This window comes from Ochotona princeps, chromosome 12 (assembly GCF_030435755.1).
Source record: "Ochotona princeps isolate mOchPri1 chromosome 12, mOchPri1.hap1, whole genome shotgun sequence".
In the NCBI taxonomy this organism is placed as follows: domain Eukaryota; kingdom Metazoa; phylum Chordata; class Mammalia; order Lagomorpha; family Ochotonidae; genus Ochotona; species Ochotona princeps.
The window spans coordinates 1,298,755-1,313,010 of record NC_080843.1 but is presented as its reverse complement, the minus strand read 5'-3'; the positions used below and the strand labels follow the sequence as shown (position 1 = coordinate 1,313,010).

At 59.8% G+C, this 14,256-nt stretch overlaps 1 protein-coding gene across 2 annotated transcripts; it reads left to right on the top strand.

The window, feature by feature from the left end:
• NAXD (NAD(P)HX dehydratase) lies at positions 1-13,719 on the top strand. 2 transcript variants are annotated; one of them, XM_058670804.1, is made up of 10 exons: positions 1-79; positions 4,379-4,529; positions 8,102-8,147; positions 8,566-8,654; positions 9,402-9,510; positions 10,975-11,025; positions 11,108-11,212; positions 11,570-11,690; positions 12,651-12,771; positions 13,308-13,719. In XM_058670804.1, exons 1-10 carry the CDS (start codon positions 49-51, stop codon positions 13,456-13,458), a joined length of 975 nt encoding a protein of 324 aa, XP_058526787.1. In that variant the 5' UTR covers positions 1-48; the 3' UTR covers positions 13,459-13,719. The 2 variants fall into 2 exon arrangements, with proteins under 2 accessions (XP_058526787.1, XP_004577672.4); XM_004577615.4 differs by having other exon boundaries at positions 73-175.
• Positions 13,720-14,256: the final 537 nt, after the last annotated feature.

Below are 14,256 nucleotides of genomic sequence, written 5' to 3'. Positions count from 1 at the left end.
GGGCGGGCGGAAGCGCACGCCCGTCGCGGCGACACCCGGAAGGGGCCGATGGCTGCGGCGCTCGGTCGCTGCCCGCGAGGTAAGGCGGCGAGCGGCCTCCTCGGGATGCCGCCCGGGGCCGTGGCGGCGCTGCTGTGCGCCGCGCTCGTGCTGTACGGGCTACGGATGGACGCAGGTACCCACGGCCGGCCGCCCCCGCGGGGACGGGCGCTGGGAGTGCCCGCGGGTCCGCGCGGCGAGGGCCAGCTGGCTGCTGACCTCTCGCGATGCCGGCGGGCTGGGCGAGGCCTTGGGGTGCAGGTGGGGTCCACCTGCGGAGCGGGCTGACCCACCGACCTCCCGTCCGCGCCTGTTCCGACAGGCTGGACCGAGCCGGAAGAGCGTGGCTGGCCAGGTGCTGAGTAGTAGGTTATAGTGCAGGAGAGAGCGCGGTGTGTGCAAGGTGTGCGGGGCTGTGCGCACGTAAGGCACGGACAGGATTCTGCCGGCAGCCAGGAGCCAGGATGGCCAGTCGTACCGTGCCTGGCCTCCCCCTGCAGGCGGACTGGGCGTGGCCGGCAAGTACCTGGCTGCCCCTGTGGCTCTGGGTCCCACCGGCAGGGACGGTTGGGACGTCCTCGAGGGCGCAGGCGCTGTGCGCTAGCCAGCTCTTTGCTTGCGCTGATGTGGGAGTCCGCAAACTGCATCAGGTGCTGTTGCAGATCGCTGCCCACCGGCTGTGGGGACTCACTGTTAGCTAGGTGGTTCAAGTCCTGCCCCGGGAGCCTGGCTTCAGCTCTCTGTGTGGGGCGCTTGTGGTAGATGTGGCTCTCTCCTGCCCACGTGGCCGGGCGTAGGGGACAGAGTTGCTTGTGTAAGTGCCAGCTGAATGTCCAGCTGCCCGGCCCTCAGCACCCTGGTGCGTGCACTGGGCTAATCTGCGGGACACAGTGAGCCTGCTGGGACCCAGTCATCAGCAGTTACAGCGAGACCCTCACGGAAACTGGCAGGAGGCCACTGGCCTTCTGGACTCCACTTGGCAGTCAGAGTGTCAATAAAAACGTTACAACACAACACTTAAGGAAAAAAAAAAGGGGCCTGCACGGTAGCCTAGCGGCTAAAGTCCTTGCCTTGCAGGTGCCAGCCCCACTTCCCATCCAGCTCCCTGTTTGTGGCCTGCGAAAGCAGTCGAGGACGGCCCAAGGCCTTGGGACCCTGCACCCGCATGGGAGACCAGGAAGAGGCTCCTGGCTCCTGGCTTGGGATCAGCTCGGCTCTGGCCATTGTAGCCACTTGTGGAGTGAATCATCAGATGGAAGATCTTTCTTTCTGTCTCTTTATATCTGACTTTCCAATAAAAATTAAAATAAATCTTTTAAAAGATGAATAAATCTTTAGAAACAATCCCACCCATTTATGTGAGAGACAGGGAGGCAGAGCCCTCCTTCTGCCGTCCCCTCCCCGGCTCCCTGCGCCCAGTGGGCCTGGACAGGACAGAGCCAGGAGCCGCCCGCCATCTCCCAGGACGTGTGGCAGCTGGCACCAGGCCCTCCGCTGTGGGATGCAGGCATTTGAACTGCCTCTCCGGGCACCTGCCCGTGTGCTGTGTGTCTTGGCAGTTTGTATTTTCCTTCTAGAAGAGTTTGAGAGGGCGTTTGTGAAACATCTGCTTGCTCTTGTATTAAAACGACAGCATTTAGGTAAGGAGGCCTTCGAGACGTCTCTGGGAAAGCTGAAGCAGGTGGTGCTGCCGAGGTGCCCGGGTCAGTGCCCTCCCGCGGAGGGCAGGCCGGGAGGCTCGGCTGTCAAGTGCGTCCTTCCTTGCACGCACACGCAACACGTTCTCTGTGGGTTGGGCTGTTTCACAAACTCCCACGTAGCAATGATTGCTTTGGCTTTGACCGTGGCACCGTGAGCTTTAGAAGTGACCCAGCGGAAGCTTGTATCGCTGGCCACGTCCTGTGAGAGCCACGTCTCGGGCTGCAGGCGTCAGGGGTCCCTGCCTCCTGTGCCCGTGCGGCGGCAGAAGGGCTGCGTCCCTCCACAGGGCAGGGTGGACAGGCCGCCCACCCCGTGGGCCTTGGAGGGTTCTCCCATGCTCACTTGCTGAGGACTGCTGGGGTGCTGTGTGAATGCAGTCAGTATTCACACCACCTAAATGCATGATGGCGATGGAAAGAGGAGGGGGGAGCTCGAAGTTGCAGCCTGCTCTAGCTGAATGATTTGTTTTATTTATTTGAAAAGGAGATTGTGGGAAAAACAGAAAGATCTTGCATGCTCTGGTTTATTCTGCAAGTGGCTGCAGGGCCTGCAGGAACTCCATGTGGGTCTCCCACGCGGGTGCAGGGTCCCAAGGCTTTGGGCCGTCCTCAGCTGCTGTCCCAGGCCACAGGCAGGGAGCTGGACGGGACATGGAGGAGCCGGGATGTGAACTGGTGCCCAATGGATCTCGGCGGATGCGAGGTGAGGATTTAACGGCTGAGCCATCGCACAGGGCCTGCCTTGTCTGTGTTTAGACTTGCCGGCTTGGTGCAGTGTGTGGTCAGTAGTGAAGCCACAGCCTGTGGTGCCGGCCGCCCATTTTGGTGCCAGTCTTTGAGCCGTGCATGCTGTGCTTCCTGTCACACATCCTCTTACTGTGCCTGGGAAGGCAGTGGATGGTGGCCCATGTGTTTGGGTCCCTGTCACCCCTGTGGGCGACCCCAGTGGAGCAGCTGACTTGGCTGGCCTTGCCCAGGGAGCTGGATGGGAAGTGGAGCGTCCAGGACAGGAACCGGCGCCCAGGACATGCAAGGCGAGGACTTTAGCCACTAGGCTACTGTGCCAGGCCCTTTTTTGATGAGTTTAAACTCTTCGCCTTTATTCCTGCTGAATGGTCCTTTTTCTATTATTTTTTATTTGTTGAGCTCTTTATTTAGTGAAGCAATAGGCCTTTGATTATAATGCAAATTGAAAGTATGTTCTCTCAGACATAAAAGGTAAACTAAGCCAGGAAGGCGCCTTGAGCACTGCGGGACAAGCGTGGTTGGCTATCCCGGACCACCTTTCCGGATTCATCTTCCCAAGCGTCTGCAAGGCACCTGGCAGGGGTGGGCGGTTCGGGAGGCGGGAAGGAGAAGGCCATCCATGCCAGAAGCGAGCTGGATATGAGGCAAAGGGGAGGAGGCTGGGAAGACGACTGAGCAAACTCCATCCGGGTGGAGCCAGGAACTGTGGAACTCCATCTGGGTGGAACCGGGAACTCAAACTCCGTCCGGGTTTCCCATGTGGGCATTGGGGATGAGCCTGAGCCTGCCAGTGTGCTGATGGGGAGCTGGGTCCGAGGGGAGCTCTGGCGCCCAGGGCTGGTCTCCTTGAGCCAGAAGAAGGCGGGAGGGATGAAGATGGCGCCGTTTGAGGAGGCAGAGCACAGTCTGCTCTTCAGTGGAACTTGGGACACGTGTCTACTGCTCGGGGCTGCTGGCGCGGGGTGATGCGGTGGCTTTGGTCCTGCCTTCTGCTCATGCACATCCTGGGAGCAGCAGGTGGTACACACTTGGGTCTCCGCTGGCCACGTGGGAGCCCGGTGGAGTGCTGAGCCCCTGGCTGCGCCCCAGCCTAGCCTTGCACATCACAGCATTTGGGGAGTGAACCAGCAGACTGTGTGTGTGTGCGCGCGCTCATTGCTCTAACTTCCAAAGAAATAAAAGTGACCATGAAATAAAAAGTGTCTTGTGTTAAGAAAATGTTAATTTGCAAAGATCTTGAGAATGAGCGGGCTCTTTATCTGTTAACTCTTCGTATGCCATGTGCTGCCTTGCATGCACAGCAGCCTGCCCCTCCCCCACGAGCCGTGTCAAGGGCAAAGTGGACCGCATGGGAGGCTTTTCCAGACAGGCCAGCTGAAATCCAAGCCCATGCAGAGCGGGCAGTGTCGTAGGATGCGGCTCTGAGCCCAGCCTTAGGGCTGTGCTGTATGCAGGGTGCCATGTGGTGGTGAGCTGGAGGCACGGCCAGGGGCACTGCCGTGTGTTTGAGACCCGGGGTGCCCCCTGGCCCGTGACAGGGAGCCTGCTGCCTACTGCCTATGGGGAGGGCAGACCTTACTGACCAAAGGAATTGGCAGTGAAGCGAGACAGTTACAATAACAGTGTTTTCTTGAATGGACAGAACCTTCTGGAAGATTGTGTAGTTGCCCCTTTGTGAGATGTTTCTGACGTAAAGCTGATGTTTCCGGCGTCAGCGGGCAGTAGTTGGCTGGCACGTGTTAACTTGGCTCCCCAGCAGCACAGGCGCGCAGAAGCGAGCCGGGGAAGCCCCGGGGCCACGGCCGGCCTGGGCACGTTCTGTTCAAGCTGCTTCCTGGCAGCTCCCAGTCATGGCCCCCGCCTGCTCACCATCTTCTTTTTCTGTTTTTCAGTTTTACAGAGAGGACTGTCGCTGCGGGCAGCGTGTTCCGTCACGAGCATGGACGAGACGGCCCTGCTGGTGAGGAGCATCGTCCCTCCGCTGGCCGCTGGCAAGCACAAAGGGCAGGACGGAAGGATCGGCGTGGTCGGGGGCTGCCAGGAGTGAGTGGCAGAGCTGGGCGGCGGGGACGGAGTCCAGCTCGTATCTGTGTGTCTAGATGAACCCAGGAATCATCTCCAAGTGTATCCAGATGATAGGGGGCTGGCATTGTGGTGCCACAGGTAGAGCCACCACCTGCGTAGCCAGCCTCTCCTGTGGGTACCTGTTCCAGTCCAGCTCTCTCCTGATGCACCTGGGGCAACAGCAAACGATGGCCCAAGTGCCGGGTGTCTCACCCATGTGGGAGACCTGGAACAAGCTCCTAGCTTCTCTCTGGCCCGGCCCGGGTGTTGTGGTCACGTGGGGAGTGATCCAGCAGTTAGAAGATCTCTCTCCCACTCTCTGTTATTATGCTTTTCCAATAAAACAAATATTTTTCTAGAAAGTGTATCTGATCGGACACTCAGTAATCAACTTGTTCTTGGTTTTCAGCTGGTGGACTTTGTGGTTAATGGCAGAGGAGGCCCGTGGGGCCCCGACCATCCCCGGGGAGGCTGTGTGAGGGCTGCTGTGGGTGCAGGAGGAGACCATTTTCTGTCATCAGCCTCCGTGCACTTCCCAGGCCTCGGCAAAGGCCGGAGAAGAGCATGCAGCCTGTTTCTGGTAGACTTGGCAATCTGTGGGAGTCATTTGTGAAATCTGAGACTCCAGCTCTTTTTTTTCTTTTTCTTTTTAAAGACTTATGTATTTGAAAGAGTTAGAGAAATATTCTGTATACTGGTTCACTCCCGAAGTGGCTGCCGTGGCCACAGCTGGACCGGGCTGAAGCCGGGAGCCAGGAATTTCTGAGTCTCCACACGGGTACAGGGTCTCAAGGCTTTGGGGCATCCTGCGCTAGAGCTGGATGGGGAGTGGACCATCCGGGACAGGAACCGGTGTCCATATGGGATGCGGCATCACAGGCTGTGACTTTACCTGCTATGCCACAGTGCTGTCCCCTAGGGTGTTTGTTTTTTTTTTTTTTTAAAGATTTATTCATTTTATTACAGCCAGATATACACAGAGGAGGAGAGACAGGAAAATCTTCCGTCTGATGATTCACTCCCTAAGTGAGCCGCAACGGGCCATGTGCGCCGATCCGATGCCGGGGACCAGGAACCTCCTCCCAGGTCTCCCACGCGGGTGCGGTGTCCCAACGCATTGGGCCGTCCTCGACTGCTTTCCCAGGCCACAAGCAGGGAGCTGGATGGGAAGTGGAGCTGCCGGGATTAGAACCAGCACCCATATGGGATCCCGGTGCGTTCAAGGCGAGGACTTTAGCCGCTAGGCCACGCCGCCAGGCCCTTTTTTTTTAAAAATTATTTTTATTGGACAGTCAGATATACAGAGAGGAGGAGGAGGAGAGAGAGAAAGATCTTCCCTCCAATGATTCATTCCCCAACCAGCTGCAATGGCCAGAGATGACTGATCCCAAATCAGTCGCAGGGAGCTTCTTCCGGGTCTCCCACGTGGGTGCAGGGTCCCAAGGCTCTGGGCCGTCCTTGACTGCTTTCCCAGGCCACAAGCAGGGAGCTGGATGGGAAGTGGGGCTACCGGGATTAGAACTGGCACCCATATGGGATCCCGGGACATGCAAGGCGAAGACTTTAGCCACTGAGCTACCACCCTGGGCCCTAGGTTTTGTTTCTTAACCCAGTGTTACAGTATCTGCCCTTTAAAATCTGTTGTACTATTTTCTCAAACCTTTTTTTAAAAATTGGTTTATTTTGAAAGAGTTACAGAGCGAGGGAGAGGCAGGCAAGGGGGTGGATCTTCTGTGCTGTGGCTCACTCACCAGATGGCTGGAGCCGGGGCTGGGCCAGGCCAAAGGCAGGAGCTTGTTTCTGGTTTCCCACGTAGTTGGCAGGCGCCCAAACGTTTGGGCCATCGTGTGCTACTTTTCCCAGGCCATTAGCTGGGAGCTCGGCAGGAATTGGAGCAGCCAGGGCACCAGCAGGCGCTGGCACTGCAGGTGATGGCTTTACCTGATATGCCGTGGTGTGGAAGGCACTCTAACTAGTAAACTTGGCCATGTATTGAGGACACATTGGTGTCTGGTCTGGGTGGGAGTCTTGGAACAGAGCCTGGAGCCTCTGCCCTTGGGGACGGAGCCTGGGAGAGCCCCATGCCAGTGAGGACAGAGCCTGGGAGTGCCCCCTTGGGGGCGGAGCCTGGGAGTGTCCCCGTGGGGGCGGGGGGTACTGGGAGAGCCCCACGCCAGTGAGAACAGAGCCTGTGTCTCCGCACGCAGCCTGGGCTGGAGTCCTTGTTGCTGGTGTGTGCTGCCTGTGTACTCTGCTAGTGAGGTGCTCAGGGTTAGGGGCCAGCCTGAGGAGTGAGACACCCTTGTCCTGCCAGTCGGAGTGGGCATGTCCTGGGTCGGGAGGCCTTGGCACCTGGCTGGTTATTGCCCAGGGTCTGTCCTGTGACTCACGCATCAGAGGACATGTGCGTTCCAAATGCTGCTGAAGGTTGAACCGTCCCGCCCAGCCCTCTACCTGTTCGTGGTGGGTACAGTAGCCTCTGCCAGCTGAGGGGCCCACAGGCATTGCTGAGCTGTTTCCGTGTGTGTGCATGGGCACATATGTGCACGTGTGTGTGTGTGTTGGCCACTGCTCATTTTGTCTGTTCGTGACACGCCTGAGGACAGGCTACGCTGAAGCAGGCGGGTGTGAGTGGCACCTGGTTCTGGGGGCCGAGTGTCCTGTTTGTATTCCTTCAGTCAGGACAACTCTCCTGGGGATGACTGTGAAGTGACACTTGCAGGCCGGGAGCGATGGCTCTGGCTAAATCCTCCCCTTGCATGCGCAGGGATCCCATGTGGGGCCAGCTCATGTCCCGGCTATTCCACTTCCCATCCAGCTCCCTGCTTGTGGCCTGGGAAAGCAGGAGAGGGCGGCCCAAAGCCTTGGGACCCTACACCTGTGTGGGAGACCCGGAAGAGGTTCCTGTCTCCTGGCTCGGCATCAGCTGAGCTCTGGCCGTTGTGGCCGTTTGGGGCGTGAACCAGTGGACAGGTCTTTGTCTCTGTCTCTCCTCCTCTCTGTAAATCTTTCTTTCCGATAAAAATAGATAAATATTTTTTTCTTCTTTACTTTTCATTTATTTATTTTGAAATAAGTAAATCTAAAAAATAAAATGGCAGTTGCACTCAGAGGCTGAGTACCTGGGTCTTGAGTCATCAGCGTGGCCCCAGCAGCATGGGGCCTTGCTGGCTGTTGCAGAGCAGGTGCTGTGTTGGGGACGCAGAGGGGTCACCCGAGGTCCCAAGGAGAGGGGCTCGGTCAGTCCCAGAGGCCCAGCTGGAGAGCAGCATCTTGTAGGCTGCTCTGAGCTCACAGGCGCCCAGCGCAGAAAGACGCACTCCCAGTGGGGTCGGCTCCCTGAGGGAGGCAGTGTGGAGGTGCGTGTGCAGAGTGGTTTCCGCTGGCCGCAGCTTCTCACTCTGAATGCTTGCTGAGCGTCTGCCCATGGCCGGGCTTGCACTGTGCCCTGTGCCCACACTGTGTCCGTCAGCAGGGTCTGTCCTGGCGGGCTGGAGACCCTGTGCCTGCCTCCCGCCTCCCAGCCCCCCGACTCAGCGTGTCTTCTCTAGGTACACTGGAGCTCCGTACTTCGCCGCCATCTCAGCTCTCAAAGTGGTATGTCTGCCTCAGACTGCTGGCCACACTGTTACACATGCTGGTGGGGACCTGCCCAGTGATTGTAGGTGATGGCAACGCCTTTCAGCCCACCCTAGCTTTCCTGCAGGGGTGATGTCGCTGCCAGTGAAGCCCATTGGACACTAAAAGCATTCAGCTCATGGGGAGCCTCGAGGGTCCCAGGGTGAGCGGCTGATGCCAGCATGGCAGCGTCAGTGGGCTGGGCCAACCTGGTGCTCCTGGCAGCCACTGGGGGCTGAGCCCCAGGGTCCTGGCTGTCTCAGGCATGTCTTTCGGTCACCGTGACAGTGCTGTGGACTAATATTCTTATTTAACGTCTGGATGGGTGCCGGCTGCAGCTGGACGGGTGGGCTACCACGTGCCTTGTCGGCACTCTAACCCTGCTTGGTCTCCTCAGGGTGCAGACCTGTCCCACGTGTTCTGTGCCAGGGAGGCGGCGCCCGTGATTAAGTCCTACAGCCCGGAGCTCATCGTGCACCCCGTCCTGTGAGTCTGCGCGTGTCCCTACACTTCTGTCTCTGGGTCCCGGGACCTGCCCGCTGCTGTGGCTTCTACCGGAACAGCCCAGGCGGGGGTGCCTACTGGGCACTGGCGCATGGCTGGTGGGCATTGCTTGGTTTAGTCTCAGTTACATCCTTGTGCTGGTCCCTCCTTATTGGGCAGTTCCACCCAGGGGGCAGCAAGTGGGACTGTGCAGGGGCCCAAGCTTGGGCGTGCCCGTTTTCCTGGCACAGCAGCGGGGAGCCAGCTCGGAAGCAGAGCAGGCAGGACTCAAGCCATGGCTCAGGTGGCTTTAACGTGTTGAAGCACAGAGTTGGCCCCTGGCGTGGACGGTGACAAGCACGAGGTCAAGCAGTGTCATGGAAGAGTGGGGCAGGTGCCTCAGTGGGGGGTGTCCTCTGAGGCCCACAGCACTGGGCCAGGGATGGTGACTGTCCCACCCCATGATGAAGACCAGCAGAGGCAGCAGAGGCCCTAGTGGAGTGATCGTGCCCGGGTACATGGAAGTGGAGTGCCACACGCGACAGTGAGCAAGGCCACAGCGGAGTGTCCTTTGTTCCCACATGAATAGGGATGGGAGCAGCTGCTGATCAGGGGGACTGTAGGCCACTGGAAGTTAGCTGTGCCACAGTGAGGTGGACACTGCATGGGGGGCGGGCCTGGGAGCGGAGCGAGCCTCGTGTAAGAGGTGACAAGCATGCCTGTGAGTAAGCCATCTTCCCCGTCACCCAGTGACAGCCCGAATGCGGCGCAGGAGGTGGACAAGTGGCTGTCCCGGCTGCACGCCCTCGTCGTGGGACCCGGCCTGGGCAGAGAGGACCGCCTGCTGGGAAATGTCCAGGTGCCAGTGACCTGGACTGCATGGGTGGGACTGCGGGGTGCTGCATGATTCCTGTCCAGCTCCAGCTGCTCGGGAGCTGGCTCTCGGGTGGGCGTTGTGGAAAGTGGGTTTAGCTGCCACTCAAGACGCCCACATCTGATCCTGCGCTGTGACCCAGGCTCCTGCTAATGTGTCCTGGAAGAGCTGAAAAAACCCTGTGTCCTGGCTTTGGCTCAGCCCTGGCTGTTGCCATCCAGGGAGTAGGCCAGCATGTGGAAGGGCTCTCTCTTACCCAATTAGATGAAACTAAATGGTCACTAAATGTTTGTTCTGAAGTGGCTGCCTGCCCTGCTCGGCTCTTTGGACACCGGTGTCCACTCCTGAGGCACGTGCAGGGCAGCCCCAGCACCCACAGTGACCGCCTGACTCCCACAAGGGGTTGCGGGGCTCATGATTTGGGACATCACCTGCTACCCCCAGGATGTGTGTCAAAGGGGGCTGCATCTGAGTTGAGGAGCCGGACTCCAGCCGGCCCCAGCAGGGTGCAGGTGTCCCTTCATGCCACATCACTGCTCCACCTGCTGTGGCTTCCAGCATTACCCCCCACCGGGCAGGGGTGGTCTTGCATGCAGCTCCAGTCTGGTTTTGCTAGAACACATTGGCTAATAATAAACAGCGATGTGTTAATTACACAACGGGCACTACAGCAAGTTCACAGAGAGGCATGTAACAAACATCTCTGGTTTCTAAATTTCACCAAAATATTTTGGGGATTTTGGATTTTATTATTTTTATTTATTAGGTATATAGAAAAAGAAACACAGAGCTCTCCTGCCAGTTCCTGCCCCGAATGAGCAGTGCCGGGCCAGGCCGAGGCCAGGGGCTGGGACTCCGCATGCTTCCTGTGGGTGGCAGGAAGCTGGCTGTCACTCCTGACACCCAGGGTGTACGTGGGCAGGGAGTGGGCGTCGGGGCAGAGTGAAGACATGACCCGGTACCCCAGCATTCACACAAATGCCCTCGCTGCCACACCAAGCACCTGCCCCTGATACGTGCCTTTAGAATTCCACTTTGTGTGAACATTTCGCCACACCCTGTGGCCATGTGTGTGCATGGATGGGTTTTAAACGGGGAGCCCACTGAAGCTCTTAGGATGGTTCTAACAAAGAATGACCTGCTGTCTGTTGTTGTGGTCGCTCGGATTTTAAAATAGTCAAGGAAAGTGTGTTAAAATGCTGGACGGTTGTGAGACTTGGCAGGAAGTCAGATTTTAGTGTCTGTGTGCTGTAGGCAAGCCTCTGGGCTCCGGAGGTGTGGTCTGGGTGGGCCCACTGGCCATCTGGGACCCAGCCCATGCACATGCCCGCGGCTTGGCATGGTCTGGCTGTCTGCTGGGTCTCGCATCTCTCCTTACTTGCCCTTGGCTCTGCGCTTCTGTGTGTGCCCGGCCAACGGCCTGCTCTGAGCAAGTGTTCTTCCCCACAGGACATTCTGGAAGCATCCAAGGCCAGGGGCATCCCCGTTGTCATTGATGCGGTGAGTGTGGCTTCTCCTCGCCCCACTGTGGGGACGGGCCCTGGCAGGATGCCCAGTGAAGGCAGCGGCTCATCTCGCACAGGACGGGCTGTGGCTGGTGGCACAGCAGCCGGCCCTTGTTCGGGGCTACCACAAGGCCCTTCTCACACCCAACCACGCCGAGTTCAGCAGGCTGCATGAAGCTGTGGTGAGTGCCCATGGGGCCCGAGAGGGTCACCTCTTCTGCTTGCCCAGTCCCCCTGGGGCCTGGCTTCTGTGACGCTGTCATGAGGGAACATGTGGATCCATGGGTCCCCAAACCACGAGTGTCCTGCCCTTCCCGGGGCTGCTGGCCTTCAGGTTTCCATCCTGCTGCCTTGCAGTGCCCACCATGGTGCTGGCCTGACCGGCAGAGGACAGATACTGTGTGGGCTTGGCCACTTACTCGGCCTCTGGCAGTGCCCAGTGACTTGTTAGACCGAGAGTGAGCTGGTGAATGGCACGGGGCCATGCCCACGTGCATAGCTGAGGACCAGGTTCTGTTGGCTTCACTCTGCTGTCGCAGCTCGGAGGGCCTGTGGACAGCGAGGACCGTGCTGGTTCCGTGCTGAGGCTCAGCCAGGCCCTGGGCAACGTGACCGTGGTGCAGAAGGGAGAGCGTGACGTGATCTCCGATGGGCAGCAGGGTGAGTGGGTTTGGAGCAGATGTGGGTGGTGGGCTCATCCAGAACCCAACCTGGAGCATCTCACCAGTCGCCTTCTCCAAAGGGGCAAGCCAACGGAGCCCTGGGCAGGCCAGGCTGACGGGGCTGAGGGCGGGCTGGGCTGAGGGCTGAGGGCTGACGGGGCTCAGGGCTCAGGGCTCACGGGGCCCAGAGCTCAGGGCTGACAGGGCTGAGGGTGGGCCGGGCTGAGGGCTGACAGGGCTCGGGGCTGAGGGCTGATGGGGCTGAGGGCTGACGGGGCCCAGGGCTCAGGGCTGATGGGGCTGAGGGCGGGCTGGGCTGAGGGCTGAGGGGGCTCAGGGCTCAGGGCTGACGGGGCTGAGGGCGGGCCGGGCTGAGGGCTGACAGGGCTCAGGGCTCGGGGCTGAGGGCTGACGGGGCTCAGGGCTGAGGGCAGGTCGGGCTGAGGGCAGGTCGGGCTGAGGGCTGACAGGGCTCAGGGCTCGGGGCTGAGGGCTGAGGGCAGGTCGGGCTGAGGGCTGACAGGGCTCAGGGCTGACAGGGCTGAGGGCTGAGGGCAGGCCGGGCCGAGGGCTGACAGGGCAGCCAGTACTGTCTCTGTGGTCCCAAGTTCTCCCTCCCTTCACCCAGACCTGGTGAGATCACAGTGGGAACTCTGTGACAGAGAGCTGCTGATCGGTCCCTCAAGTGAGGGCACATGGGCAGTGTGGCATGCACACTCCCTCATGCACGGGAGTCCCTGCGTCCGTGGGGGAGGGGTCCTCCCTACTGGGCACTCCTGGCTGTGACACAAGAGAACAGGATGCCTGGTTTTCACAAGTGACACTTGTGTGATTGACACAGGCATACACGGGTGTAGCATGTGGTGGGAAAGCAGCTGCAGGCTTCCTCCTCCGTGAGCTGGAGCAGGCAGGGAGGAAGTGTGGATGATGTATAACGTGTTTATCTGTGGCTCCGCAGTGCTCGTGTGCAGCCACGAAGGCAGCGGCCGCAGGTGCGGGGGGCAAGGAGACCTCCTGTCCGGCTCACTGGGCGTTCTGGTGCACTGGGCGCTCCTCGCTGGACCCGAGAAAACAAACGGGTAAGGCATGACCTCCCGGGTCCCCAAGACTCTCTGACTGCAAGGGGGTCTGTAGCTCCCACAAGGGTTAGTCCGTGGGCCCCAGAGTCCACCACATGAAGCCCACACTGAAGGCGTGTCCACTGTCCACTGCCAGTGGCGGCCTGGGCCGTGGACCCTGTAGTTCTCAGACTAGGGACACGCCACAGTGACCCTGTGGCCACACGTGCTGGTGCAGGAAGTGCCTGTCCTCTGGTAGCCTTGGCCCACCTGTGGTGGGCTAAAGCTGGGACACACACGTCAGGACCACCGCCCAATATGGGCATGTCCATGTGGACTTGAAGCGGGCAGTGGCGGGGGAGTCCCTGGGCAGGCATGGGGAATCCCTCAAGCTCTCCCCACCCCCAGCATGTCTGTCACAGTGACAGCAGGAATGTGTCAGGTGTGTGTGTGTCCCCCACCCCATACAGCTCGGGTGGCTCCACCTTCCCTACAGACATGTCCCCAGACCTAGGGTGCCTTTCCCCGGCTTCTCACCGATACCCTTCCCCTTGCAGCTCCAACCCGCTCCTGCTGGCCGCCCTTGGGGCCTGCACCCTCACCAGGCAGTGCAACCGCCAGGCCTTCCAGAAACACGGCCGCTCCACCACGACCACCGACCTCATCGCCGAGGTGGGGTCCGCCTTCAGGGAGCTCTTCGAGACCTGAGCCCATGTGGGTGCCAGGGCTCCTGGCGGCCTATGAGGGGCGTCACGGGGCTGAGCCCACCATCGCACTGCGTACAGTGTGTCAGCACAGCTCACGTGACACTAACACAGACTTCCTGCGGCTGAGGGCCTGTGCCCACCCCTCCACCCAGCTGTCTGGGCACCCAGGACCCAGCAAAAGACCGCTGAGCAGGAGCGGGTGCCAGTGCTTGTGGGGACTTCCCAAGTGTTGCAAAATAAATCTGATGTGTTCGCCTGGGAAGCTCTCGTGGAGATGGGGCAGCCCCGAGGAGGGAGGGACATGGCCTCAGGGGTGGCAGGGTGCTCTGTCCTCAGCAATCGACACAGTATAGCCCACGCTGGACCAGCCTGGGGCCGTGGAGCCAGGGCCTGGCCAGGACTAGTGATGGCTTGGGAGAGGGGGCACAGGTCAGGTTGGCTGGGCGCAGTGGGTGGAGGCAGCCCCGGAAAGGGATGGTGAGAAGCTTCGGCCCGTGGCACAGTGACAAGGCCAAGAGGGCGTGCTGCTGCAAAGACCCCTGGGCTCCACCCCGTGGGGAAGCCAGCAGTCAAGGCTTAGAGAAAAGAGCATTCTGTTCTTTGGAGGCACCAGTAGGTGGCGGCCCTCTTACTTCCTGTCGCCAGTTCACTACGCAGACGCTCAGCAGCAGGACAAGCCGGAACTCGGAAACGCTGGCTGCACCTGGCTGGAAAGGGGGACGCCTGGCTCTCAGTTCACCCCGAGACATTGCCGTGGCTCCATGCCGGAGGACATCTGAATCCCGGTGCCTCCCAGGAG